Source organism: Hibiscus syriacus, unplaced genomic scaffold (assembly GCF_006381635.1).
Source record: "Hibiscus syriacus cultivar Baekdansim isolate YM2019G1 unplaced genomic scaffold, ASM638163v2 tig00110387_pilon, whole genome shotgun sequence".
NCBI lineage: Eukaryota > Viridiplantae > Streptophyta > Magnoliopsida > Malvales > Malvaceae > Hibiscus > Hibiscus syriacus.
Window position 1 is genome coordinate 4,124,356 of NW_024062717.1, and position 27,546 is coordinate 4,151,901.

At 33.9% G+C, this 27,546-nt stretch overlaps 2 protein-coding genes across 2 annotated transcripts; both read left to right on the forward strand.

The window, feature by feature from the left end:
* Positions 1-4,821: 4,821 nt before the first annotated feature.
* Positions 4,822-26,404, forward strand: LOC120122437 (protein SPT2 homolog). The gene is made up of 11 exons (XM_039141568.1): positions 4,822-5,005; positions 5,548-5,627; positions 5,842-6,080; positions 6,278-6,395; positions 7,067-7,144; positions 7,238-7,358; positions 7,452-8,071; positions 8,179-8,306; positions 8,465-8,551; positions 8,760-8,890; positions 26,389-26,404. The coding sequence occupies exons 2-10, from the start codon at positions 5,607-5,609 to the stop codon at positions 8,869-8,871; spliced, it is 1,524 nt and encodes a 507-aa protein (XP_038997499.1). The 5' UTR covers positions 4,822-5,005; positions 5,548-5,606; the 3' UTR covers positions 8,872-8,890; positions 26,389-26,404.
* On the forward strand, positions 15,224-23,943 carry LOC120122725 (glycogen synthase-like). Its single transcript, XM_039141838.1, has 21 exons — positions 15,224-15,467; positions 15,537-15,584; positions 15,687-15,720; positions 15,941-16,013; positions 16,099-16,216; positions 16,273-16,307; positions 16,797-17,001; positions 17,482-17,616; positions 18,174-18,278; positions 18,459-18,557; positions 19,463-19,592; positions 20,297-20,347; positions 20,472-20,582; positions 21,247-21,356; positions 21,473-21,641; positions 21,767-21,853; positions 22,187-22,258; positions 22,808-22,921; positions 23,419-23,480; positions 23,591-23,687; positions 23,808-23,943. Exons 1-21 carry the CDS (start codon positions 15,349-15,351, stop codon positions 23,925-23,927), a joined length of 2,094 nt encoding a protein of 697 aa, XP_038997769.1. The 5' UTR covers positions 15,224-15,348; the 3' UTR covers positions 23,928-23,943.
* Positions 26,405-27,546: the final 1,142 nt, after the last annotated feature.

Below are 27,546 nucleotides of genomic sequence, written 5' to 3' on the forward strand. Positions count from 1 at the left end.
TATCACAGAAAGTTTACCACACTGCATTTTATCATCACCAAGTTTTACTAATAACCCTTTCAACAAGATAATCTTTGTTGTCATTATCGTCGTTATTGAAGCTTTTTAGCTTTTTGTATTTAAGGTAATAATTTCTCATACTACAAAAGTTTAATTTTTTTTTGGGTATAATCACCGATATCGATTTATTAATCGACTAATTAATTAATAATAATATATCCGATATCCGATTTGTTGTCATTAGGATTCGAACTCAATTCATTATATATTTTATAATTTTCTAATTAATAATAATATATGCCCTCTTTTTTTTAATAACTAATATCTAACTAACTTTGACATTTCAATTTACATCCTTTTCATTTTTCAAAATTCACTCAAATACTCCCATCTTCTATTTTATTGTCTCTCAACTTTCTAAAGCTTTTACCCCAAACTTTTCATTAAATCTTCTTCATTTTTGATATCATTTATATGACATTTCTTGAATTGCTTTTTTCCTTTTAGATCAAGTTTAGGTCATTTTATGTATGATTTTCAAAATCATGAAAATTCTTAACAATACTTGGATCATGTTTATCATTCTTTTAATCTTAGAGGTATTTGAACCTTTTCTTACGGTAACTTATTTTTTCTATTAATACAAATCATTCCATTCACTTAGGCCGATAAGGACAATTTAATCATTTTAATCTCCTAAGAGTATTTGGTAATTTTTCATACACAAATCTACAGTTTATGAGAGAGTACTTGATCAATTACCAATATCCTAGAATGTATCCCCATAGTACGTGCTTTTCCTTATTCAATATCATGATCAAGAGGTATTTGATCATTTACTCATTTGAGGATAATTTAATCTATTACTATGGTTTATCACATAATTACTAGTGTCTTACGATATTCCCTTAAAGTTCTACGATTCTATTTTCACTTATAAACATTATTTTTAACTAGATAAATTTTGGTAATTTACCCTAATACTACACAAATATTTAATCCAATGTTCACATATAACACAATATCATAATTATGAAAGTTATGAAACACTTTAGAGTTCAAGAAATACTAACCTTAATTACCTGAATTCGAGCTTCTGGCCTTTTCCCCATGAACATAGGTGATCAAAAATACAAACACAATCCCAAATAATTTCCCTCAACATTAAAAAAACTCATCAATATCCAATTAATAGTTCTAGGGACTAAATTGATCAAATCGAAGACTTACAAGGCCAAATTAGCATCTAAATGGCATAAATAAGACCAAATTGAATTATAATTCAAAATACGAACCAACAATATAATTACCCCAAAAACTTAAAAAAAGCACGCAGATCCTCAGTTGCATGGTGAGCCAATGCCTAAATCGATTAGACGAGGGTGAACAAGTTTAATGGCGAGCCGATGAGTTACTAGCCAGTGGTAGCTTTGGTAGAGTATAGCTACTGCCCGGTGGGTGGTTCATGGTTCTCAAACCCTAAACCTTAAAATTTCTCCCAAACATTTAGGGCTTCAAATTTAAAAAAAATCAAATTTTTGGACCCATCCTTGTAACATATCTCTTGTACAAGGACACTACTTTTAATAATAATATTTATTATTTTAACTCAATCAATTAAAATCACATTCATATATAAAATACCTTTAATTCGTAAATTGATTATACATATATACATAAACAAAACAAATCATCTCAATTTCACAACTCAGTATTTCTAAAATAAATACGAGACATCCACTTGATATCATATATTTAATTTATATGTTTATAAATAAATCCACTTTAATTTGAAATTGATTACACTGGTACAAATAAATAATGAACCCTTTTAAATCTTGACTTCACATGTTATTGTAAGTCAATATGTAATTAATTATTTATATGCTTTATTTTGTATGCAATTACATGATGAGTATCAATTTAAAATTAGTCTTAAGTACGTGTAGTTGATTTGATAAACATTTTGACATGACATGAGTAATTGAAATGGAAAAACTTAATATGAGTATCGATGATCATTTAATTTAAGAGAAAATAATCTTAGTGACAAAAAATGTCTTATAATATACGATTTTAACTAATTTTTTTTTGGATTTGCCAAAATGACCACGACCACGACCCGAGATGAGACGAGACGAGACGGACGGCGGCGGCACGCGAGAGCCCCCCTTGTTCTCTATCACTCAATAAGGAAGTGGGAAAGCCAAGCCTTAAATACCATTCCCAATAGTGTTTTCAATACTATGTGAGATTGAGCATTACCCACACTTGTTCCCAATACTATGTGGGATTGAGCCTTAAATAGTGATATTATTTGTGAATTATAGTTAATGACTTTAGTATTTGTATGAAAAGTATTTGTGGTTCGTTTAGTTTTCATGCAATTCTAATTTATTTTCAATTGATTGTAATTGCACGATAACAATTTTTTTTATTCTCGCCAGTAATGCAATTTTTTTTGAATGTTTTGCTTAAAATTGTAATAATCGCGATTGATTGTAGATTGACTTTTAATTATGACATATTTAATCGTATAATACTAATGCAATTGGTTGTTGATTCAGTTGTTTTAAGGTGCATGATTGTTAATTGTTTCCTGAATAATCACATAGTATTGGAAACAAGTGTTGGTAATGCTCAATCCCACATAGTATTGGAAACACTATTGAGAATGGTATTTAAGGCTTGGCTTTCCCACTTCCTTGTTAAGTGATAGAGAACAAGGGGGACTCTCGCGCGCCGCCGCCGCCACCGTCCCGTCCCGTCTCGGGTCGTGGTCGTGGTAATACGTGTCTTCGACACGTCCGTGCGAATACTATCTTTTTAGAGAAAATTCTTAAGAAACAAATGCAATACCACCAGTCGTTACGATTTTGGACTATCACAACAAGATTATCGCAACGAACTTGGACTATCGCAACAAATTTGTAATAAATCGCAACGCGAACTTGGACTATCACAATGCGAATATGTAAATCGCAATGCGATAGTCGAAGTTCGCGTTGCGATAGTCGAAGTTCGCGTTGCGAATCTGGAAACTAATTTGCGATACCGGAGATCGCGTTGCGAATTATCGATCGCATTACGATTTAGTTGGTCATTTTGGCAAATCCAAAAAAAATTGGTTAAAATCGTATATTATAAGGCATTTATAGTCACTGAAGTTATTTTCTCTTAATTTAAAGATAGTCTATTTTTGAGACATGATGGCATAATATTGTAATTACATGTGCTACTGTATTTTTGTTGCAGTGCCTAAAACATTCATTAACTTTTTGAGTTCACACTTAATTTTAAATCATAACTTTTAGAAAAATAAACTTACGAAAATAATGTTAGAGTATGAATGTAATAAGTCATACTTTGTCATGTTTGGTTTAATGTATGAATGTAATAAAAGTATGACGACGTGTTAGAGTACGTTTTTATACCAATTATATTTAAAATGAGCAATGACATATCTAATAGTGACCAAATCGGTAAATCCTGACTTACAAGTATGTTTTAATTGTTGTTTGATTGATATTAAATATATTTTAATTGTGTAACATCATGATTTTAATGTTATAAATACATTTATGTATGATGTTTAATATAAGAACTATTTAGGAATTGAATTAGTGGCCTAATTGTGCCTATCCCAGCACAAAGTTACACGAACCTATAGAAAAGATTGCTTCTTGGATTTATTGGAAATATAATGTTGAAAATGATTGATTCTTTTATATGAAAGACCGACCTTTTTATAAAAGAGATCGATCCTACTTAGAAAAGGAATAATCCATCGAAAAGTTTTCTAAAAATTTAAATTTTAAGTCCTTAAAAATTATTTTAGCCTTTTTCCTTTCAAAGAATATTTTTACAAAATAGTCGTTAAATTTTTTATTTTGAAATTAAGGGCAAATCCCAACTTATTTTGTGTCAAGATTTCAACAATAGATTTATTTTGACTGTAATTTATTGTTTGAACTATAAATTTAGAAAATGAATGTTATTCCTAAAATATTAACAAAATTTAATTTAATTCATAAAATATACTATTTATATAATTAAAGACTAAATTAATGTTCATTTGAACTGAGATTTTGCATGTTATCTGCAAGCATATTGAATTGAAGTTTGACGACCTTAATTATAAATTTTAATATATTTTTAAGTTTTTTTTAATTAATTTAGGATGATTATAAAGTAGTATATGTTCTAAAGATTTTCAATCATTTGACAATGAAAGCTCAAATACCCTTTCGGTCTCTGGTACTCAAACATAAAACTTCTAAAAATAACAACCATTACCTTAACAATTGAGGTAGATTGATTCGTGTAATATATCTTGGTTTAGAAATACTTATATTCGACAGACCAACAATGTATTTTACCTTCTAATTTATTTTCACAACGCACCGTTTAGAGTCACGAGTTTCATCTTATAGGTTTTCAGTTCTGCATGTAATTAGTAGGTAGAAAGTTAAAAAGGGTATATTTCGCGCCAGATCAATATCTTTTCTTTTTTCTTTTTATGAAATTGGTTATAAAATTAAGCACAAATGGATGTCCCTTGTTCCATATGTAATAGGATAAAGGAAGATAAGATAGTAGACTGCCCCAATATTAGATTAAGAATATCTTCTATAGAAGACCTCTAAATTATGAAATACCTCAATTGAACTCGATCCTACTACCTCAAGATTAAGAACCTACCAACTGAGTTAACTCCCGACTCACTCACCGAACTCGGAAAAACTGAAGTGCGCCCTTATTATCAAAAAGCACACGATAGAATCAATCCCTTTGCCTTAATATTTAAACCTATCAATGCTTGCTGTAAAAAAAAAAAAAACCTATCATTGCTTAATTCCTCCTTCAATACTTCCGAAGATCGAAGATTTGCGTTTCGTTTTCTGTCTGTTTCCTTGAAGCAGATCCAAATCTCTCTTTCGAGGCGCTGGTTTAGGATTTTCGCTTGAAAAGCCGTGGGTTTCGTCGATTTTCGATCCGATTAAAGGTATTATGTGTCAATTATTTACGATATGTTAATTTCGATTTACGTATGTATTGGGTATTTTTCTTTTTAACCTCTTTTCGGAATCGATTTGGTGGGATTGAACGAATCGGTGTTATCGAATTTGGTTGATATTAAACCAGATTTGACGGATTCGTTTTCAGATTGCTCAACTTTGGGGTATTCGAATCTGTTTCTGCGAAATATTTAGGGTTTTTTTTTGGTGTTATTCATCGTTATTTTTTCCAATCTTCTTTTTTGTGGGTTGGCTTATTTTTTATGTCAAGATGAAATTTATCTTTCTTCAATAATCTGCGAAGTTTAGGAGTTTTAATTGCAAAATTTTCTTCTGAAAACATCATATTTATTTATTTATTAGAAAATAATATGGATCTCAGTGATTCAAATTAATCGAGGTTGAATATGGCTTACTATTAGAGTCGCGAACTAGATCATAAGAAGAATTGAGTAATTTTGTAGTTATTTTCTTCAAAATTCATTATTTTTACAATAATCATTAACGTTGTTAATTGTTTGATATTCAGGTATAAGTTCATTCAAGAAGATAAAGAACCAATATTGTTAATTGGTGCTTGCTTGAGAAATGAGGGGATACCATAGAGAAGTAAGTCTACTCAAAGGAAGAAATAAGCATATTGCTAACCTTATAGGAAATGATAAACTTAAGTATTGTTGTTTGCATATTTTATATCCATTCTTCATGATGGGAATTCCTGTATCCTTCATTTAAGTTTAAGTTGTTCATTATCTGTCATTTTTTGTTGAATGTGGACCTTTCTTCCCTATCTTGTTAATGAAATTTCTTACTTCCTATCTAGGAAGTTGAAGATTATGATGATTATGACATGGAAGGGGAATATCAAGATGAGGATGTTATGGAAGAAGATGGGGAGGAATATGAGGAAGAGGAAGAGGAAGAGCAAGAAGAAACCCGACAGCCTACACAAGAAGAATTGGAATACCTAGAGTTAAGACAGCGGCTGAAAGACTCTATCATACGAAAGAGGAAGCAAAGTGGTTTAGCTTCTTCTCTTGAGAAGAAGCTTCCATACAACAAGTGAGTGATGCTTCCTTTTGCAGAATGATTTTCTTTTGTTGAAGTTTTATTACACTTGAACACTTTTTTGGATTCAGGTTTATAGAATATAACAATGCTTTTCTTCCATTCCTTATGATACTTGCTAAGCATGTCTACTCCAGGTTAACATAACTGTAATTATTCTAAATAAGTTTATAAATGTTGTGTTCCTACAGCTTTGGATCCTTTTTTGGCCCTTCTCGGCCTGTTATTTCTAATAGAGTTATCCAAGAAAGCAAGTCATTATTGGAAAACCAGAATTTAGTATCACGGATGTTGAGTTCCAATCAGTCTGTAAGTATCAATTGTGTATCATTTTTTAATGTGAACTCCTTATATATGTTTTCTGTGTTTATATTGATATGCATGGTTATGCAAACTCCAACTTGATGAACTCAGTACTGCGGTTATTATTTATTCTATTAGATAATTATACTATATCTTTGACAGTTTTAAAAATACACAACTGTTTTGCCACCGAATAATCACTTCTCTTGCCATGTAGTATGTATAGGGGTTTAATCAAGCCAGTTGGACTCAAGTTTGAGTTGAAAATTTTCAATGTTAATTAAAAACAATAAAATATATATTAAAATGTAAAAAGTTCCATTTGGCTTGCAAGTGACTTGATTTGAGTATGTAGATTCTTGAACTTGGCATGCACAATTACTTGAGTTTGACTTGGTTATGTCCAAGCCAAATTTCTAGACTTTTTTTATCTAGCCGGACCTGAGTAGCTTCCACGCATAAGTGTCTCATTCACATTCCCAAGTATGCATGCCTAGTGCTTTGAGACGGAGTCAGGTTTTAATATTCAATAATCTTTGACTTACTCTGCACCCATTTTATACATCTGTGATGTTGCTTGTTAATAGCTTAGTTTGAAGATCTGTTTTCTGATTGAAGGATTCCAAGTTTTACTTGGTGTTTCCAATTTGTATTGACAACCTTGAGATTTTCTGCAGAGTAAAAAGAACCCTGCTTCAAAAAGTGCTGCACCAAAACAAGCCCAACATGGCCAAACACTCAAACCTCCAAGTGAGGTATTTACTCTTGAGCACTTCTAATTTGGTTTTATCTTTTGAAAGAGCTCTTGTCTGTGGTAACTAACGTTTTCATTTTCTGGCCTTGTGCAGCTCAGAAGGAAAGTGGAGAAACTTAAGGTAGCAAGAGATTACTCATTTCTCTCAGATGATACAGGGGTTCCAGCTTCTGCAAAAGATCCTCCACCTCGAAATGTTTCTGCTCCAAAATCTGGTAGGTTACTATTTAACTGCATAAAATTTGTTTTGTAACTCAGAAGCTTAAACCGAAGATAATTTATACAGATTTTTAAATTGATTTTTGAAGAGGCACGACCAGCTCAAATGCTGCCAAAAAGCAAACAACCATTGAACAGCAACAACAATAGTGGCAGAAATTTGCAAGGCACCCGCGACGAAAGGAAATCAGTTCCATCGAGGGGTCAATTGCAACCTAAAGCTGGCACCTACAAGTCTTCTTCTGCCAATAAATCAAATGGGATGCCAAGGGATTCTAAAATGCAGCTTGGTTTTAGCAGTGGTATGGGGCCTGGCCGACCTGGTGTTAGCAATGGTATGGGATCAAGCCGGCCTGTTGGTGCTAGCAATGGTACTGGGCCTGGGCGGCCTGTTAGCAATGGCATCGGGCGTGGTCATCCTGCTGCTGCTAGTAACGGTACTGGGTATGTTTGGCCTGCTGGTGCTAGTAACGGTACTGGGTCTAGCCGACCAGCTGGCCCTAAAGCTGTGCCTTCCAAGATGCCTATTGCAAAGATGGAGAAAAAGATTTCTGCACCAACTTCTAGGAATCTACCCCCCGGTGCGCACAAAACACATCCTTCAAAAGTGAATTTGTCTGATTCAAGACAGCACTTAGAACAGAAACGGGGATCACAAGAACATAGCAAGGATAAAATGATGCCCCAAAGGCCTCCAGTATCATCACAGGCACAAAGGCCTCCAGTATCATCAAAGCCACAAAGGCCTCCAGTATCATCAAAGCCACAAAGGCCTCCAGTATCATTAAAGCCACAAAGGCCTCCAGTATCATCAAGCCACAGGCAAACAAGTCAGTGAAGCAAGTCTCATCACATTCTCAGATGAAGTCAAATGTACAGAGACCGAAGAAAAAGCAATTAAGTGAAGATGAAAAGGCTTTAATGATGATCAGAAATATGTTCCGGTAAGATCTCCATCCTGTCATGTTTCTCACTCCTGGACCTTTCATTGAAATCTTAGGTCTTATTTTAACCAGAAGAGTAAATCACTTGTTGCTTTCAGTATTTTGATTTCAATTTTTCAAAAATTTGTTTTCTAATGTTTGATTACTCCCCATTGCAGCACCGATAGATATCCAGTTTGTGACGATGATGATGTTAGTGACATGGAGGCAAACTGGGACGAGATAAGGAAAGAGGAAAGAAGAAGGTTAGTAAAATTTCCCGAACCTGTTTTTCTTCGTTAAAAATAAACCTCTTGCTAGCATTTGCATGTTGAGAACTGCCTCTGTAAAGAAGTCCGAAGGAGATGGAAGTTCGACAGTGCATCTAACAATCCCGAACCTGTTCACTAATCAGCTTTAAAGATGTATAACTAATTGCACTTCATGTATTATAAATTACATTTTTCCGTGCAGTGCTAAAATTGCAAGGCAGGAGGATGAAGAACAATTGAGGCTGATAGAGGAAGAAGAGCGGCAGGAGCGGATGAGGCGGATGGCCAAAAAGCGCAAGCTGAGCCAACACTGAATGATGGAAGTTCAAAAATCCTTTTTCATCATCCGGTGATATTTATTCCTATGTAATTACTACAAATTGAAGAACGTTTTCATTTTGTCCCAACTAAATTCAACTAGTGTTTTGCTTTGAGGTTTTAGAATAGTTCAAATAATACATTAGGTTTCTTTTTCCGTTAATAAGTAATACTTTTTTTGTTGGTACATAAACGTCTATGTTAACATGGAAGTTAATGCATAACGGCGTTTTTCTTATGGCGTTTGCAATCAAAATCGTTTTGTAATTTGAAGTGTGAACTGAAGTACAAGGATACGTGTGTATGCGTCTCGACTACTAATATTAATGAAATGTTCTTTTGTAGTGAGTTAATTTTGTTACTAAAATGTGGTACAATGTAGTTTATGGAGGTAGTATAATAAGTTGTCGCTTAAGGGTAAACTGCACTAATAGTATTGACTTTTTAGGGTGTTTTCACTTTGCTCACCAATATTTTAAATCTTGCATTATATTCATTTATAGGGATGCTAATGAGTTGAGCAGTTTGTGAGTAGCTCGAAAACTTGATTCAGCCAATATTAGGTGAAATTAAATTTAATATAGGGTAAATTACATACATGATCACTAATGTTTGAATAAGTTTTTGTTTTCTCCATTGAAGTTTCAAAAGTAACAAATTGGTCATTAACATTATCTATTTATACCAAATTAGTCACTCGCCATTAACAACAATTATTGTTGTAACGAAATATTGACGTGGCACGTAAACCAACTGACTCAACATATTTGACCGATCATTTGACTCTTCTTCTTCTTCTTATGTCTTAATTATATTTTTTTTCTTTCTTATGCTTGTTCTTTGTTGTGAATGCGAAAGATTTTGCCTCTTTTTTGACACTAATTATCGAGATTCTTAGTTGTCTCATGTCTGGTTTTTCTTATTGCTTCTGTGGGGGCACATATTTTGTCTAGGGTATCATGCTTGCTTTTCTTTTTTCTCTATTCTCTTTAAGTTTCACTTCGAGTTGCTTTAATCATCATTGTTGCTCATTTGTGGCTAGTTTGAACCGAAATGCCATGTCTTTGTATTAATGTTGTCTTCCAAATTGTGTGCTAGCTTGATTGGTTAGTTATTTGCTTAAATTTTGTATTTTATATGATTATTTTGCTTATTTTATTGTCTAATTTATATACATTGCCATTTAGTTGAAGACCAACTATCGATTTCTCTTCTCTAAAACATGCCTTGTCGATCTTATTCCACATAAGGAAAACTGGTTATTTGTATCTACCACCCAAATTTAATTAAAAATTAAATTAAAGTCATTTGAAAGAAAATTGGGGATCAAATTGCTAAATTTTGGATTATTTGGGGTCATTCTGTAAACTCCAAATCATTCACGGGCCTAACACCAATTTTACCCATCCATTCTAACCAAAAAAAGATGTAGCTAGGTGTTTAACCCGTGACTTAAGGCATGGGAAACCATGCCTCTACCACTAGACTCCGATCCTATTTAAATTGCCAATTAATAAATAGGTTATTTGATTATATGTACCGGATTTTAATCCCAAAAGTGAAATCCCCATTCTCGTGAAACCCCCATACCTAAACTTAAACCCATTTCACCCAACCTTTACCACTGTCGATTAGTCGTTTCTGGCAAGTCCTAGACATCACCGCCACCACTAACCGAACTGGCATCATCCCACGACCCAACCCTAACCCCAACAATCATCGACTCTAAATCGATCACCTTTAGTCGCAAAAAGGGAAAACCCGTTCGGCTTGCCCCTCTTCGTTTGACACCACCGTCCGTCGGTGGGTGTTACCACGTAGCTCAGAAGAAACGTCTCTCTAGCCCGATCAGCGTCTGTCAGTCATCGTCGCTAAACGACTGTCGTTCATCGTGGAGGAGTCCCTAAAGTTACATCAGAGAGAACTCCCGTCACTTTGGTTTTTAGTATTTTCCGATCGACCCCGACGTTTGTTCGCCACACCGCCACCACCATAAGACTTCTGATGTCGATCTACAAGATTGGAAAATTTCATGTCGAACCGATGACCGAAGCCGCCACACCCGCCGCTACCTGCGCGTGGGCGTCGTCTATCAACCAGAGGGTTTGTTGACCGATTGAATCGGTCTGAACTGGTTGGGGCGGTTTGGACCGAGCCGTTTGAGCTGAGCCACGTCGATCCGAGCTGAGTCGTTGACCAGGCGTTGACTACTGTTGATTATTTTGGGAACACCTATCTTGATGCTTTTCGATGCCCTGAGTCTATTTTGGAGGTTCGTTTCACCAAATTCAAACTCGATAAGCTATTTTTCACTGATTAACCTCTCGATTCGATCCATTTTTTCACAATTAAGCTCCATTTATGATGCAATTTATGTTGATATGTATCCGAGATATTATTGGACATTGCATTCAAGTTGAGAGCGATCGAATAGAGTTTAAATGTTCGATCGGTGTAGCTAAAAAATTGAGGTAATACATTACTACCTTTTGCATGCTTTACAGAACATACTGGTATTTGTTAATGCATGAATGATTATGTTTGATCACATCTGTTTAGTTAATATTTCTTAACTCGATCCATATGTGATATAAAGTATTAAATTGAATAAGACTCAGACTACACGTATAAGACACTAAAAAACTGATAAGAAATAATTTCAAGTTCAGTGGTTATCCGAAAAAAGTAATTAACCTCTGAACCTCTAAATTTTACTTATCCTCGTTAAACGTTTTAATACCAATACCTGATAGTGAATGCACCATGAGAATTCATATCTAATCATAGAAATTACTAATTCAACAATTAAATTCTTGATTTATTCAGAAATTTTTTTAGAATTAGTTTGTAACTTTGAGAAAGCACTAGACCTAGAATTTCTAATTTATGAATAAACACATGAATACTAAATTATCGAAAGTACTATTATTGTTAGAATTGATTGAAATGACTGAAATAAATGACAAGTTTGAATTAAATGGAAAGACTGGTCGAAAAGAAAGGACTGAAATACCCTTGAACTGTAAAATGACCAAAATAATCCTGAAGTGTAAAATGACCTAAAATACCCCCAAGCCCTGAAATATTTGAATACCCTTAAGCTCTGGAATGAATAAATCTACCTCAAATACCAGAATGACCTAAATACCCTCATGACTTGGATTAATCAAATGTATTTGGATAACTTCTGAAGATATCAGTGAAGTTATAAATGTTGTAACGCCCTTGAGGTTTATAGAGTACGACCTAAGTAGGTCAATCATCCCTAATACTATTACAATAAGAGAAGTAAATAAATACTGTTTAAACACATATTCTTCTTTTCATGATCTGATCAAAGATAGTTCTGAAGGTGATCAGTTCGATTATGCAGTGCATACAATTTTAAGAAATGAGTATTCCTGAAGTTTCTCTACTTACATAATTAATAACTGTCACCTTTGCTGGAAATTGTAGAGTGCTATTGGAATTGAAAACCGGTTAGGATGCTTGAAATCTGGAATTCTGTAAATCGTTGCATACCCTTATTAAATTGATTTATCAAATTTCTCAAAAATTAAATGACTAAAATGCCTTTATAAGTCTGATAGATGGAATCACTTTAGAAATGTTTGAATCCTAAATAAATTTTGATGCAATAATTCCTGAATAGCTTGCAGATATATTTGAATACTATGATCTTGATAAATTACTTCTTGAATGACTGATGAATCTGTTAGCTATCAAACCCTTTTTTATAGGGATCTCGTTTATGAAATTTAATCAGTTTGCAGAAGTCTCATGTTTTCCCCTCTTGATAATTACCGAATACCTCCGGAAAATAACTGGATCCTCTAGTGTGTTCTCTATGTGTTATATGGTTGTTTTATTTGTTCTGAAATGTGATTTGTCAAAGTTACCAATTTACTAAATATTTTAACTGTTCGATATTCTTACTTACTGATGTATTGATTTACTGTTATGAACTATGGTTACATGATATATGCTCTCTGGTTACATGTGTTCACTATAAAATATAATTATGCCTGATTTATGGATCATGTAAATTACTGGTTACTGTATGAACTGATTCATTGGGATACTATTTGGGTAGGATTCTGGAGTATGGAGGTTCAACTCTGATCAAGCTGGTAAATCCTTACGGTCCTAAAGTGACACTTGGGTAGGCTCTGAGGCCCCAAGGTACTCTCTTGGGTAGGCTCTCAGGCCCCAAGATACTCCCTTAGGTTGGTTCTTATGCCTAATGAGCCTAGAGTAAGTTCTTATGGATGTAGTTCTAGGGAACTACATATCGATTTTCGGTTGGAGGGTATTACTGTGGTCTTAAAAATATGTTTTAAACAGTTACTGTTATAAAGGATCTGTACATTTTCTCTGGTTTTGGTTTGAGCACACTAGACTCCTCATCTCAATCTCTAGAATCTGTCTCTCTGAATATTTTCTTCAGACTTTGGTTTCTTGATTATTACCAGAATAAATAATTAATGTAACCCGAGCTCATCACTAGATCTTTATGATGTATGTATCGCTAAGAAAATTTATGCTTTACCTTATACCCGATGACCTATTGCATTCATCTGGTAGTTCTGTATTACTGAGCTTTCCAAAGCTCACTCTATTACTTACTATTTCAGGTTAAAGAGTTTGATTATGTGCTTTTTCCGACATCAGTAAAGGAGTTCCACCGGCGCTGTTTGTTGAGTACGTTGCATGTAATTAAGGGACATGTAGGTTGTATTCTATTTTTATATTCGAGTCTGGAACTTGTTTTATTACTAGATGTTGCTGAATTCTATTTTTAATATATAAATGATTTTCTGAACTTGTATTTTACCTACAAATTATTTTATAGTTTTAAATGAATTAGCAAAAATTTTAAAATTTTCCAAATTTTCAGTCTAAGTCGCTCTGGTGACCCTAATGTGACACCCTGAAACAGATCGGATCACCCGTATCGATATGAGGGTGTTACATACCATGTTTCCCTTGTTTGGTAAAAATGGATGCATAGCCTTGAACTAATATTTGCCTTGACTATAATGTCAGCCAGCAAGTATAAGTAGCTTGGGGAAGCATAGGTCGACATAATTGATGCAACACCATCGATTAATTGAAAGAAATGGTCGTACTCCACAGTATGTATCTCCAGCTAGTTACGGAAGCTCGCTGGAGGACACTACCTTTTCTTTTTTAGTAGAAACAAATAATTTACTACAACCATATCGCTTAAATGGATTCATAGTTGTTTTCTTTGCATATAGCACCTTATGACCCTGCGGTCGCTCCGTCTACTTCTTTGGATTTAAGGGATGTCTGAAATATTAAATTATAGCCTTAAGACATCAATAGAGTTGTTCAAGGTACTCAACTGAATCTGATCTCTTGAAGAACATGTATAAAAAATGTCATTGGTAAATGCTTTGAAAAATGGAGCTGGGTCAATCTCGGGGTCAGATCAAAGAGTTGTTGCGAGGAGGAGGAGGAGGAGGAGGAGGAGGAGAGTCAAACGACCAGTCAAACGTGTTGAGTCAGTTGGTTTAAATCACCACGTCAACATTCCATTACTGCAGTAACGACAGTTAATGGTGAGAGACTGATTTGTTATAAATCGACAACGTTAGTGACTAATTTTTTAATTTTGAAACTTCAGTAAAAAAAAATAAAACTTACTCAAACATTAGTGATTGTTTGTGTAATTTACCCTTTAATATATTATCATAACCTAGGCCAGTACATATCACAATTTAAATCAAAATAATATGAACAATAATACATAAAAATATAGATCAAGAACCTTCACGTATTGTATGGTAAAACTCGAACTATGACACAAAATCTAAGGTGTTATCAACAAGAGCTTGAATTGAGTAATATTTCAAAGATTTTGTAAAAGAAGTTATATTTTGAAGAAGGTATATGTTTTTTTTTTATAGAATGAAAAATATCTTAAAAATATTAGTGGAGGGTTATTTGTGAGTAGGGAAAAAATATTACACGAATTTCAGTGATTTTGGTGGTAAAAGAATTTTTGTTATTTCTTAAGATTTTAAATTTGAACACTAAGAATATTAGAGATATGAACATTTAATTTAAAATAATTAATATTTATCTTTAAATAAATAATACATCGAATTTATCCTAAATTATTCAAGAAAAAAAATATTAAGCGACGGTTGGTTGTTTTTTTTTTTAAAAAAATCTTAACTATTACCAAGAAGCAAAAGTAAAGAAACCGTCAATTCTTTTCATCAACAAGAAATAAAGGAACCACCAGTTTTTTTTTTCATCAAAAAGAAAGAAAAGAAAATGTGAGAAATGAAAAAAAAAGTAAAACACATTTCAGCAAACGACAACTGACCATTCATTTAACCCTCAGCTATTAGATTTTATGTTCAGTTAAACGAAACGAAAAGTAAGAAATCTTCTCTCACTCCTACACCCTGATTGTGCGCGCGCGAGGGATTCATTGGAAGATGCTAATGGCAACTTTGATAAACCCCGCCATCCCTCCTTCACCTTCTCGTCGCTTTTCCGTTCCCAGGACTGCGCCTAATGCTAAATTCTTTAAGGCTCCTTCGCTTCGTTGCGTTAGGTAAACTTCAAAAACCTCTAAATTTGCAGCAGTAATGAGCTCTTCTAATCAATTTTTGTTCTATTTCAGGAAGAATTGTGGAATCAATGGTTTATCTACAACTCCTTCACCTATGGAGTGAGCCTCCCTTCCTTTTTTTGTTGTTGTTGAATTCATTGTATTTTGTTTGATAAATTTAATATTGTTAATTTCCTTAATTTCCTTTTATCTGCATTTTAGCAATGGAGGTCCAGATGATGAGGAATCGTCACCGGTAAAATTCTATGACTTACTCCGTTCTCTTTTATCATTCGTATTTTATGAAAAAAATGTAATTGAATTCGAATATATATTATGTTGGAAGTAGAAGTAACATTATTGATTTTGTTATTTGAAAATTGTGAGCATTTTTAATTAGTAATTTTAATTTTCAACTCCACTTCAAGGAAGGTTTTGCTTTGTTGTTGCTGCTTTCTTCATTTTTTTTCTAATAGGAAGAGTTATCCGAGGATGAAGTGGAACCAAAGAATAATCAGATATGGAGACTATTCACGGAAGCTCAGAAGAGTAAGTCTTTATTTGAAGGGAAATTTTAGACATACTTTGTTTATTTTTATCAAGTTTTTCTTGTGTGCTTCACATTTTATTTCAGATATTCTGTATTTGAATAGACAACGAGTGAAGGCTGTTGAAGAGTTGAACAAAACAAATAAGGAGAAGCAGCTATTGATTGACAAGATAAAGCAATTGGAGAAAAAACAGAAGGAAAGGTGAATCTTGAACTCTGCTTATTGTATTTGCAACAGTTAATTATGGTTTATTGTAGTTTCATGAAAATTCTGCAAATTTCAAGCATGTCTAGTTTGCAAATTTTAATGTTTAAAAAACAAATATATTCTTTTAAGCTGTGTTTGGTAATTGCCAAAGTGATAATGCTGTTGCTTCTATGTCCTATATTCTTGTGGGGCTGCTTCAATACATTGCAAATCTGTTTTAGCTATCAAAACTTGTTTGTTTCAAAAGGAAATGATGATACTTGAGAATGCCTTTTAACATGGGCTGCCTTCAGTTAGTTATAGGAGTTTAGGTCGTGCCAGAGGCTTAAATTTCATTGTTTTGGGCCATCCACATGAAATTATTATCCAGTCGTCGGAATTAGTGAGGTTGAAAGAGCATTAAGCATGCATGTTTCACCTGAGAGGGATAATTGTTTATATGTTTTCTGTTGATCAAGATTTTAACTGTCCTCTATATATTAGGTAATGTGTTTTAATACAGGCATTCTTGAGCATAAGCTAATTATTAGTTCAAGTTGAACAATGTGATTTTGAGATGCCCTGTTTTGACCAGATAACCTAGCTCTATGCTGGGAACTGTTACTTCGGATAGACTCAATGGTCCTCGGTGGATTAGTTAGCACTGAAGAGGCGTCCAATTTGAGAAGGATGGTCATAGATAGCGAAGTTAGTCTTGTAGATGTATTCTCAGGCTCGCTGCAGGAAAGAGATGCTGAGCTTCTTGAAGAACTCCGCCACTTCTCTGGAGGAAGCAAAAGGTAGAACTGGCCTGTAGAAGTTGCAATATATTCACTTTGACATGAACACATATACTTGGCAGTTTTATAACCATACTCTGGTACAGTGGAAAAGTCCAGGACCTTTTTTCTCTTTCTGTGTTTTATGAAACATAGGATTACTAGTTAGTTCTTTTGATTTCTCTGGTTTAATATCTTGAACTGCATCAAAAATATTTCTTTTGATAAAAAAATCCATGGTACTGCAACACTATGTAAATACTGGAGGCGTCATGTGAACTAATGCCATCGATATTTTCTTACTGACAAATTCTTTATTCGTAACTGGGGGTTCTGAATTCTCTTGAAGAAGCTCATTTGTGATTTTCCACTCATAACTCTTTCTTTTTTTGTTATCTATGCATTTAATTTTTTTATCCTATTTTTTTCTGAAATTGTTTTAAAATTTATATATTTTTTCTTTTCCTTTTCTAAAATAAATCTTATTTGTCATTAATGCAGGAAAGGTTTTCACATCATTCACATATGTACTGAAATGGAACCATTGGTCTCAGTGGGGCCCTTGGCACCATACATAACTGGCTTATCTCGGGCACTGCAAAGGAAGGGCCATTTGGTGGAAGTTATTTTGCCAAAGTAATTAGTGGAACTCATCTCTTTTATTCACTAAAGTTGCTTTGTAATTTATTTAGCTTTATAGACCTCATTTTGTCATGTTAATTTAGGAACCTTTTGAATGCCATTTGTATGGGTTAATTTCCAGGTGAAAGTGAAAGAAAGATCTCGATGGTAATAATTCAGAAGACATGCTTCCAACTTTGAAGAACTTTTCTTCATTTCTTTGGAATATTGACCATGTTTAATTTTATGAACAATGATGTATGCTTATCTTAGACTATTTATAGTTTAATAAACCTTATGATCCATGTGTGGATTGTTCTACTCTAAATAAGACAGGACATCTCCTGTTCCCCCTCTTAGCTATGCCTGCATGCATGCACACAGACACACACTATTTTATCTGTTAATATATTAGTAGAGCATACATGTGTCTGATGTATTCCTTCCCCCCTATAGTTTGAATTTGTATAGATATGTCAGACTGTTTTTCTGCTAACAACTTCCAACCATTAATTTGGTTATGAAGCTATTTTTCAAATATATTGACACAGAGGTTGTTGTTGTTTGGATAGGTATGCTAGTCTTGACCTAGATGAGGTTCAGGGGTTGCGAGAAGTTGAGGCTGAGTCTTACACTTATTTTAATGGACAACTGCATGGAAACAAAATCTGGACTGGGTAAGTCTTGATATATTCTTTATACTAAAAGTAGGATCCAGTGATACAATGGAAAACCAGTGTCAATTTCTGGTTGCTTTTCCTTTTGGCTAGTTTTAACTGCAAAGGAGTTAGACGTTTCTTTCAGTCAAATTTATTAATAAATTTAAATTGATCTCACCTTTTCTGTCTATTATCCAGGGTTGTCTATGGCATTGGAGTCACTTTTATTCAACCTTTGTATTTCTCATCCTTTTTCAATCGAGACAGGATATATGATTATCCAGATGACTTTGAACGGTGTGTCTACCTGTCTTGCAACATCACTTTTTTCCTATAATCCATTTTGTTTAACATTTTGCTTTCATTTCTGTATGTGAAGACCAAGTGAAACTGTTCTTGTGTATTTCAAGTTCTGTTAGATAATAACCTATACAAGCACTGTTCTGGTAGTCATAGGCACATTAATGACTCAATATTGAAAAAAAATTAAGTCTAGGGATAGTAATGGAGTGATGATGATATTGATCGGAGAAATGATGTTGCATCTTCTTGCAATTTAGGTGCGATGCTTATTGAATCTTTTAAACGATACATGATGAGAACAGCTTGGTTATAGGTCTGGATCTTTTGCACTTGCTCTAAGAGGTAGCATGAGTTGGTGAAATCGTACTTTTACTTGACAGTATTCAGATCACCCTAATCCACCTCTAACAAAAGTGAATAATATTACTCCATCTAATAGTTGAGTCGTTTCTTACTGACAAATGAAAAAAGGCAAGATTAGTTGATATCATGATGGTGAATTATATATTAATTTACTGTTCCCTTTTGTTGGCGTGGTAGAAAATACAGGTGTTTGAACTTCCAATCTAAAAAAGGGCTGTATGTTTTTTGACGAAATTGTTCAAATGGAAGATGGTAGATCACTAGAATATCATGATTCCCCAATTTTTTTATTTTATTTTTATAGATTTTATCACTTCCATTGCCAAGTAAAAAAGACAGTATTGCCCAGTTTGAATAGCGGAATTACTGTATAATTTAATCAATATTCTAAATGATATTCTGAGGATTACCCTTTTGCACTTCTAGTATGAATTTTTTTTCTGAGTAATTTCATCAAAATTTCCCTACTTAATGTATCATACGTTCATATCAATTTATCAGTTATTTCATGACATTTATTCATTCTTTGCATTCAGATTTACCTATTTCTCTCGTGCCTCATTGGATTATATAGCTAAATCCGGAAAGCAACCCGATGTGTTACACTTGCATAACTGGGAGACTGCTATCATTGGGCCTATTTTCTGGGATATTTTTGCTAAACAGGTGCATCTTCTCACTGTTTCTTTTAGTCATATTAATGTATAACTTGCTGGAAAACATATGGAAGTGAAAAGTACACAAAAGAAAGCAGTATAGGATTTTTAATGAGGAAGTGGGAGGGATGATTTGGTCCTATGGTTTCTCCTAATTGTAGACTTTTCCTTTTAAGTATTTTTAGCCTGATGTGCAACATAAGTGACTTGTAGATAAGTCAAGAGGGATGGTGAGCAAGGAAAGCGGGAATTATTTATGGTGTTAAAAAGAAAAAACAAATTCATACATATATATATATATATATATATATATATATATATATTTATCGAACTTAATAACCTGAACTCCTTCCTGTAAGATAACATTTGCTGGAAGCCATGATTGTGAGAGGCATAGTGAGACTACACTCAAGGCATAATAGGAGGCTGAAGCTGATTGAAACTTTTGGAACGCATCATAACCATTTGTGAAACTTCTAGTTGCCGAAGCCTATGTCCCTCTGTTATTTCCTTTTGGTTTGGGAGAAAACAATCTAAAAATTGATTTTTGCTTGAATCCAAGATTGCTTTTGCAAGATGTGAGACAGTTTACCTGTTACTCTGTCTTTATTGCATACTTCTCTTGATAGTTTCTAACTTGCAGAAAAAAAATTATAAATTGTTGGAAGCAGGAAACTGTCCTTACCTCTTCTTTTTCTTGATATTATATGACAGGGGCTAGGAAATACAAGAATATTATTGACTTGCCAAGGCTTTGACTCTCAGGTAATTTATGATCTCTGTTTCCTCTCGGGTTTTACAGTTTCTCTTGGGTCATGTTAATCTTGCAAAATTTATTTCTCAAATTCTGAACTTATTTTACCTACTTTTAAATTTTAAAAATTTTCAGTGTCTGGATGAACCTGATAAGCTAGCGCTATGTGGACTTGATCCTGGCAGACTTGATCGTCCTGACCGTTTGCAAGATACGTCTAAGACACATCTTGTGAACGTTTTGAAGGTAAATGGTTATACTTGTTTTTTGAATTTTGGAAATGATGGGTTGTACCCATTAAATATTCTCTTTATGTTGTCCCTTGTCTTAGTTTTCAAGCAACAGTTGAGGGTGTCTTTGGTTCCTCTTTTCAAAACGTCACATAAAGCATAGACCTAGTTCTCTACCTACGAGTCTCATATACAAAATTTAAATCTTATAAAGCATTTTTTTTGATAGGAAAATCTTATAAAGCATAGACTTAGGTTTTGCTTGGTATGAAGGATGAGGAAGGATGAAAAATGTGTTCATCAAATGGTTAAGATTCAAATTAAGGAAGTGGTTATGAATCTTGACCATTTGATTAACAAAATTTCCATCCTTAATACCAAGCAAAGCCTAAGATCTTTACCTATGAGTCTCATATCCAAAATTCAAATCTTATAAAAATTTTATAGACTAATATTCTCTGTTTATTATGTTTCTATTTTATCTTTCTAAAGACGCATTTTAGCGTCCATGTGCTTATTTAATATAGCGCCACTTTGTGAAACCCATAATGTGCTTGAACAATTTGACTACTTTTTATTTTTGTTTCTCTCTTTCCCCTTACCCCATTGCATATGGGATTAGGGTTTTGTTGTTGTTGTTGTCTTTCCACCATTGAGTACACTTTCTAAAACATTTGCAGGGTGGGATAGTATATTCTAACAAAGTTATAGTTATGTCATCAATGCACTCTAAAGGAAGGATCATTCACAGTATGAGTCATGGATTGGAAACTACCTTAGCCTTGCACAAGTAAGAGCAACTCATTCCATTCCTGTAGTGGAATGAGGTAGAAATTTCTCTCTTTAATCTTGAGAAGTGTTTAAATATCAATACATTTATTTCTGTTCCTCTGTGTTTTACCGAAGGGAAAAATTGCTTGTCTCTCCTTGTGGCTTCGATAACTCTACCTGGGATCCATCCACAGATAAATTTCTTCCAGTAAATTTTAGTGCAGAGTACATGGGGGGAAAAGATGCATGCAAAGTTGCATTACACCAACAGGCAGGCATATCGAAACATGCTTCTTCTATTCTGGTATAATTTTATAATTTTGTTGTCTCTACACACACTTCTTTTTCATGCTTTCAAATGTCTCATTTCTATAACTTTTAACCAGACCTGGAATAGTTCTAAGGTGCTAAAATTTTATCTTTTTTGAGGTTGGATGCGTCATCTCAGAAGTATCAGATTTTGATTTAGAGAAACTGCGAGCAGATGTGCAGAATGCTACCAGAGGGGGTGCACAGGTGTATATTTCTCTCTGAAATTGAGTTCATTAAAAAGAAACAAAAGAAATGCATGGTTTTAGTGTTAAAAAGTCTGATAAGCTGATTTTTGTTTTTGGTAAGTTAACAAATTTCTTTTTATAAATAAACAATTGTAATCACATCCTTCATCCTTCATCTTTCGTTCTTTTTTATTTTTCCTTTAAAGAAATCATGAGTATACATTTAGAGTTGGCGCAAACAATGGTGTTTATTTAGTTCATAGCTATCCCAGGCTGTAGGTAGGGACATAGGGGTTCTTTCTTTCCTGCTTGATGATTTCTCTCGACCTGATTGTTTATCAACCCTCTGTAGTTTGTCTTCTTGGGGAATGGTGCAGTGCCGACTGTAAATAAAGCACTCAGATATCTTCAGGAAGCACTTGAGGTACATTCTTTTCTTGTACTTTTTTATAGCTTGACATTTGTCAATTCTAAAATTTTAAATAATGCATACAGAAACTATGTTAATTGGATTTGGGTGTAAGTGTTTGATATGGGTATATGTCCGACACATGTATATTCACTTTTTTCTTGTATTTGGGGTTTTTTTGCAAGGTCATATCTTCATATCTATGTGCGGGCATGCGTTGCACATAGGTGTAAAACACTACAAGAAAAATGAAGTTGAATTGACGTGACATAAGTTCATAAGTACATCAAATGTAAAATGCAACTAGCTCTAGTGGAGCTCTTAATGTCTCCAGAAATTTTCTCCTCATTACAATGGCGCCACATAATTTTTCTCAAGGTCATGAACTACTTAATGTTTTTGAAACTTAAGCTTTTATGTTAACGAAACTAATTTACTTAGTGGAGTTTGTCCTTTGTCACTTCTGATGGGGTGTTTTCTATTCATCTCCTTCACTCTCCCATTCCTTACCCTCCTTTTCTTTATTTTGCTGCTAATCTATTTTGATGTTTTCCTACCTCCTAGGATTCCAATGTGCAATTCTTTACCCACTGCGATGAAGCGCTATCACATTTGGTTTTTGCAGGATCTGACATTATATTATGTCATTCCCTTCACGATCCTCTACTTCAGGTTCCTGTAAGTTAAACTAAATATCCGGTAATGAAGATATAAAATGCTCTCTGCCAACCAATTGTTTTTCTGGGGAGCAATAGTTTTTATGCGATCATATTCCAAGCTACCTCATACTAACTTCTGAACATTGTAGCATAACTTTTGGAGAATTTTGGACAATCATGGTTATACTGTCTAGACTCTAGATAGACATGCTAAATATTCAGGCAATAACTGTTACTGCCTGAAAACTGTAATCTCCTACGAGGGTACATGTAGGTAAAATGAATGTTATAAAAGGGCTGTGAGGGACCTTTAAGTGTGTGTATATTTACACTTGAGCTCCAGAGGCTCAATGGGCAACCTCCCAACTCAGTTTGTTTCAGAACGTCAGAATTTGACCCCTTTGACTTAGCGCCTCATCCCGCTATACCAATTGATTGTTGGTTGTTTATTCTTTATTAATGCCCTACCTATACCCTTGTACGTATATTTTACTCTCCTTCGACCTTAACATGTAGCTCAAGGCTTTAAGATATGGAGCTGCTCCGGTTTTGGAAGCCTCTTCTGATAACAACTTCAGGTAAATCGTATCTTGCCGAGGACTTGAATGATTCAAACAGAACTATATAGGTCTGATTAATAACGAAATGGAGAATGACACCACATTTGTTTTGCATGATGGCTTAACAGATACTCTGCAGATCATGACCACGAGATCACTAGATTCTCGCAGTTCATGAGATCTACCTTCGGAATTATGTCCCTTAGCCAAGCCCTTGACGAAATAGTGAGTGTTTTGCAGTTGAAAATTTCTCTACTTTTTCGGTTTTTGTTCCCTTCAGATGAATTGTTATGAAGGATTTGCATCTCCTTTAATCAAACTCTGTTTTATCAATCCTTTGTGCAGAGGAACAACCCATCAACATGGAAAACAAAGATATCGAACGCCATGAAGAAGGACTTCTCATGGGATTCAGAATGCTATGAAACTCATGTCTCAGCATACGCCGCGGTTAAAAATCTGTGAAAGCTGCAATGAATGTCAAAAGTACACATACTTCTTCACATGTATCAATTTCGCCATCACCATGGACAAAAGTTGAAGTTGTGGCTCTAGAATCAGCATCAATGAAGATCGATGCATATCATCTTACAGTGCATCAGTTTCTGGGATGTAAAACTTGTTTTTCAGTGTTCATATCACAAGTGACACGCCCAGTTAAGAGGTATCTTCTTATTTTAGACTGCCTGGTTCTTAATTTGTATTAGACCCCGTAATTTTGAATGCAAAACCAGAAGAATATTCAAAACCAACCTAACACATGAAGAAAGAAAAACATAAACATTATATAATAATTATGAAGTGCTAAAAACTGTATAACACAACTCGGATTTCCCCCGCTATAATTGGTATAGATATAGATGCGTTGTCAATTAAGTGACACCACCTTCTTAGAGTTTTGCTAGTTAGTGTACAAATTCAATCTTAACAAATTATAGTTCTTTTATGCTGTTACTTTTTCTAGTGGAATATAATATAGTATTTAACTGTGTATTGAAACTAACATGTGATGAGGTGTGGTGCGAAGGTTATTTACTTCGTCTCTTGATTATCGAGTTTCAATCCTTAATTATACGAATATAATATATTTTGTATATTTATTTTTTCAGAAAATATACAAGACAAGTGAAATTAACCCCTTAATTATAGTAATTTTTTTATAGAAGTCGTCAATTTTATTAAAAAGATAAAATATCCATAATTATGATGAAAGTTTCTAATTATAACCGTAAATTAAACACATAATTAGGATATCTTCCTATAGCTGTTGATATAAAAAATTAGCCACTTCAAATCATACAAGAATCATATAAGAAAAAGTTAAAAATTCTAACAAAAAACTCGAACAAAAGATAAATACGAACATATCTGATTGCATTGACAAACGAATCATAAAAGAGGATTAAGTTATTGAGAGACCACCGAAAAACTGCAAATCAAAGTTGAGAGACTTGGGCAAATTATTCACGAACACAAATCGTGTATCCAAATCCTATCCGAGAGTTCAAAACAAGAAAGATCAACATGATAACAAATAAATGCCGTCTTGATCAGTCGTTGAAGACACTCAATTTCGACCGAATAAATTATAAATTATAATATGTATATAATATTATATAATAATATTATAATTTATAATACAAGTGGCATTTACATTTGCATTTGTGTTATTATTTATAATATAAGGTGTATGTGTATTACATGATATACATATCATATTATTTATTATATAACACATTTATTCATTTGGTTTATATGTTACAGGCCCAACAAAACAACCCACGTGACCCAGTGGAGCAACCCGTGGCACCCCTAACCCTTGCAGTGTTCTCCTTCTGCGCCGAAAGCTCCGTCGCCTCCTTCTCCGAGTTTCATGACCACCCGTCTCTCAACATCTCTGAAACGTCCGGCGAGCGAGACTCATGCATGCATCACCAACAAACACATCAAATAGCATTAATGTTCTATTCGGTTTCAAAGACCTAAAAATATGATTTTTATTCCTATAAATTCATGTAATCATCCACAAGTGTAACACATTCTGATTATACGAAATACAAGCAAACTTTTGCACAATTATTTTCGAGTAGTACATTCGGCAACCATAATTTTTTTTAAAAAATACGAGCAGTGATATTCGAAGCATTTTGCGATTTTTAGAGAAGAAACAGGTAAAAAAGGCTCACCTTTCATTCTTTCGGTTTGCATGTTGTCTCTCTTGGATTTTGAACATTAAAAGTCGATGACCGGAATGGGGGTGTTCGAATATTTCTTTTTTAGATCACCCCCGAGGCTAATTTTTTAAAGAAACGATTTTGATTTTCAAAACGAGGAGATGAGGGGCTTTCGAATGGTAAAAAATCTTTTGATTTTTCCGCCGATGACCGGCGACCGATGCCTATCAACGACGGCCGGCGAGACGGCATACGTCCGTGTTCTGGAAAACACGGCGACGTGTTCATCCATTCGATGAACACGCATGAACATTTCAGAGCGTTTGGGTTTTTTGGTTTTGATCCGTGGGAAGCAAATGAAGTTGGCAGATCCGCGTGTTTTCAAGAATTAGTGGGCAAACCCCCACTTCGGCCCCTAGTGTTTTTTAGCCTTGTTTTAATCCCAAATTCACCTTAAATTGATCTCTAACTTTGATTTTCTTTTGATTTGGTCACCTAACTTGTTTTTTATTTCAATTTAATCCTCGTGATATTATTATTATTATTATTTATTACTTTTATATACATATATTTTTTATTTATATACCTATTACTAATATATATATATTATTTTTATTTGATCATTTTATTATTTTACTAATATATTTATTATTCTTTTTTTAATTTCTTTTTACTTTTTTCCTTTTATCACTCTTCTATTACCATTTCATTTGTCTTTCTATATATTTACTCTTTTATATTGTTTATTTTTTTCCTTTTTATTTTATTTATTATTTTTATTCTTTATCTTTATGTTTTTCCTTTTAGCTCCTTTATGTTTGTTTTTATTTATTTGTATTTCTTTCCTATTTTGCCTGTTTGTTTATTATGTAAACATTACTATCACTATTTTTTATTCATCTTTATCTTTACATTTTTTCTTTTTTTATATTTTAATTCCTTTATTCTTATTTATTTTCATCACTCCAAATCTAACATTTTCCTTTTAAGGGTCTTCATTCAAATTTATCAAAGGTAAGTAATTTTGGATCGTTATTTTACGTTTGAATTTAACTTACAATTTTCTTAATTTAAGACAACTGGAAATTACGTAGTACCAAAAGGGCAGTTTAAGGGTGCTAACCCTTCCTTGACTATAACCGACTCCCGAATCCGACACGTCTTTAGTAAAACGTAGATCAGGAAAGAAATAAGGTATCCGATCAACCCGTTTTATTCTTAAAATAAATGATCGAATATCCTCTGTCGTAGAGTTGAAATCCGACATAAAGACTGGTTTGTCAATTTAAATCACGAAATGACTCCCTCGTCGTGAGGTTGAGTCGAAACTGGAAAATTCTGAGCAAGAAATCCTTCGTCGTGAAGTTGAAATCGAACTCAAAGCTTTGACCAGTAGCTCCTGGATCGTCTTCTAGCTCAAGATACTTCGTCGTGAAGGTGAAACTTGTCCTGAAGATTTCGGTGTTATTGTGTTACAGATGACTCCTTCGTCATTAAGTTGGGTCAATCTGTTGGGGTATGATACCCTTTGTTATGAAGTTGGAATTGTATGCGGCCCCTTCGTCGTGAAGTTGAGCCTGGGAATTGGATATCCTTCGTCGTGAAGTTGAAATCTAATGTAAGTTACGCCATTCCGAGGCCAATATTCTTCGTCGTGAAGTTGAAATTGACTCTGAAACTGGAAAGTTTATTGACAGACATTCCTACTTTGAGTTGGATATCCTTCGTCGTGAAGTTGATATCCAATCTAGAGACGGATGCTGCTTGTGTGCACGATTCCCTTCGTCATGAAGTTGAAACCGTGGGTGGCCCCTTCGTCGTGAAGTTGAGCCTGGAATTGGATATCCTTCGTCATGAAGTTGAAATCCAAGTAAGTTGTATTTTTTCGAGTCTAATATCCTCTGCCGTGA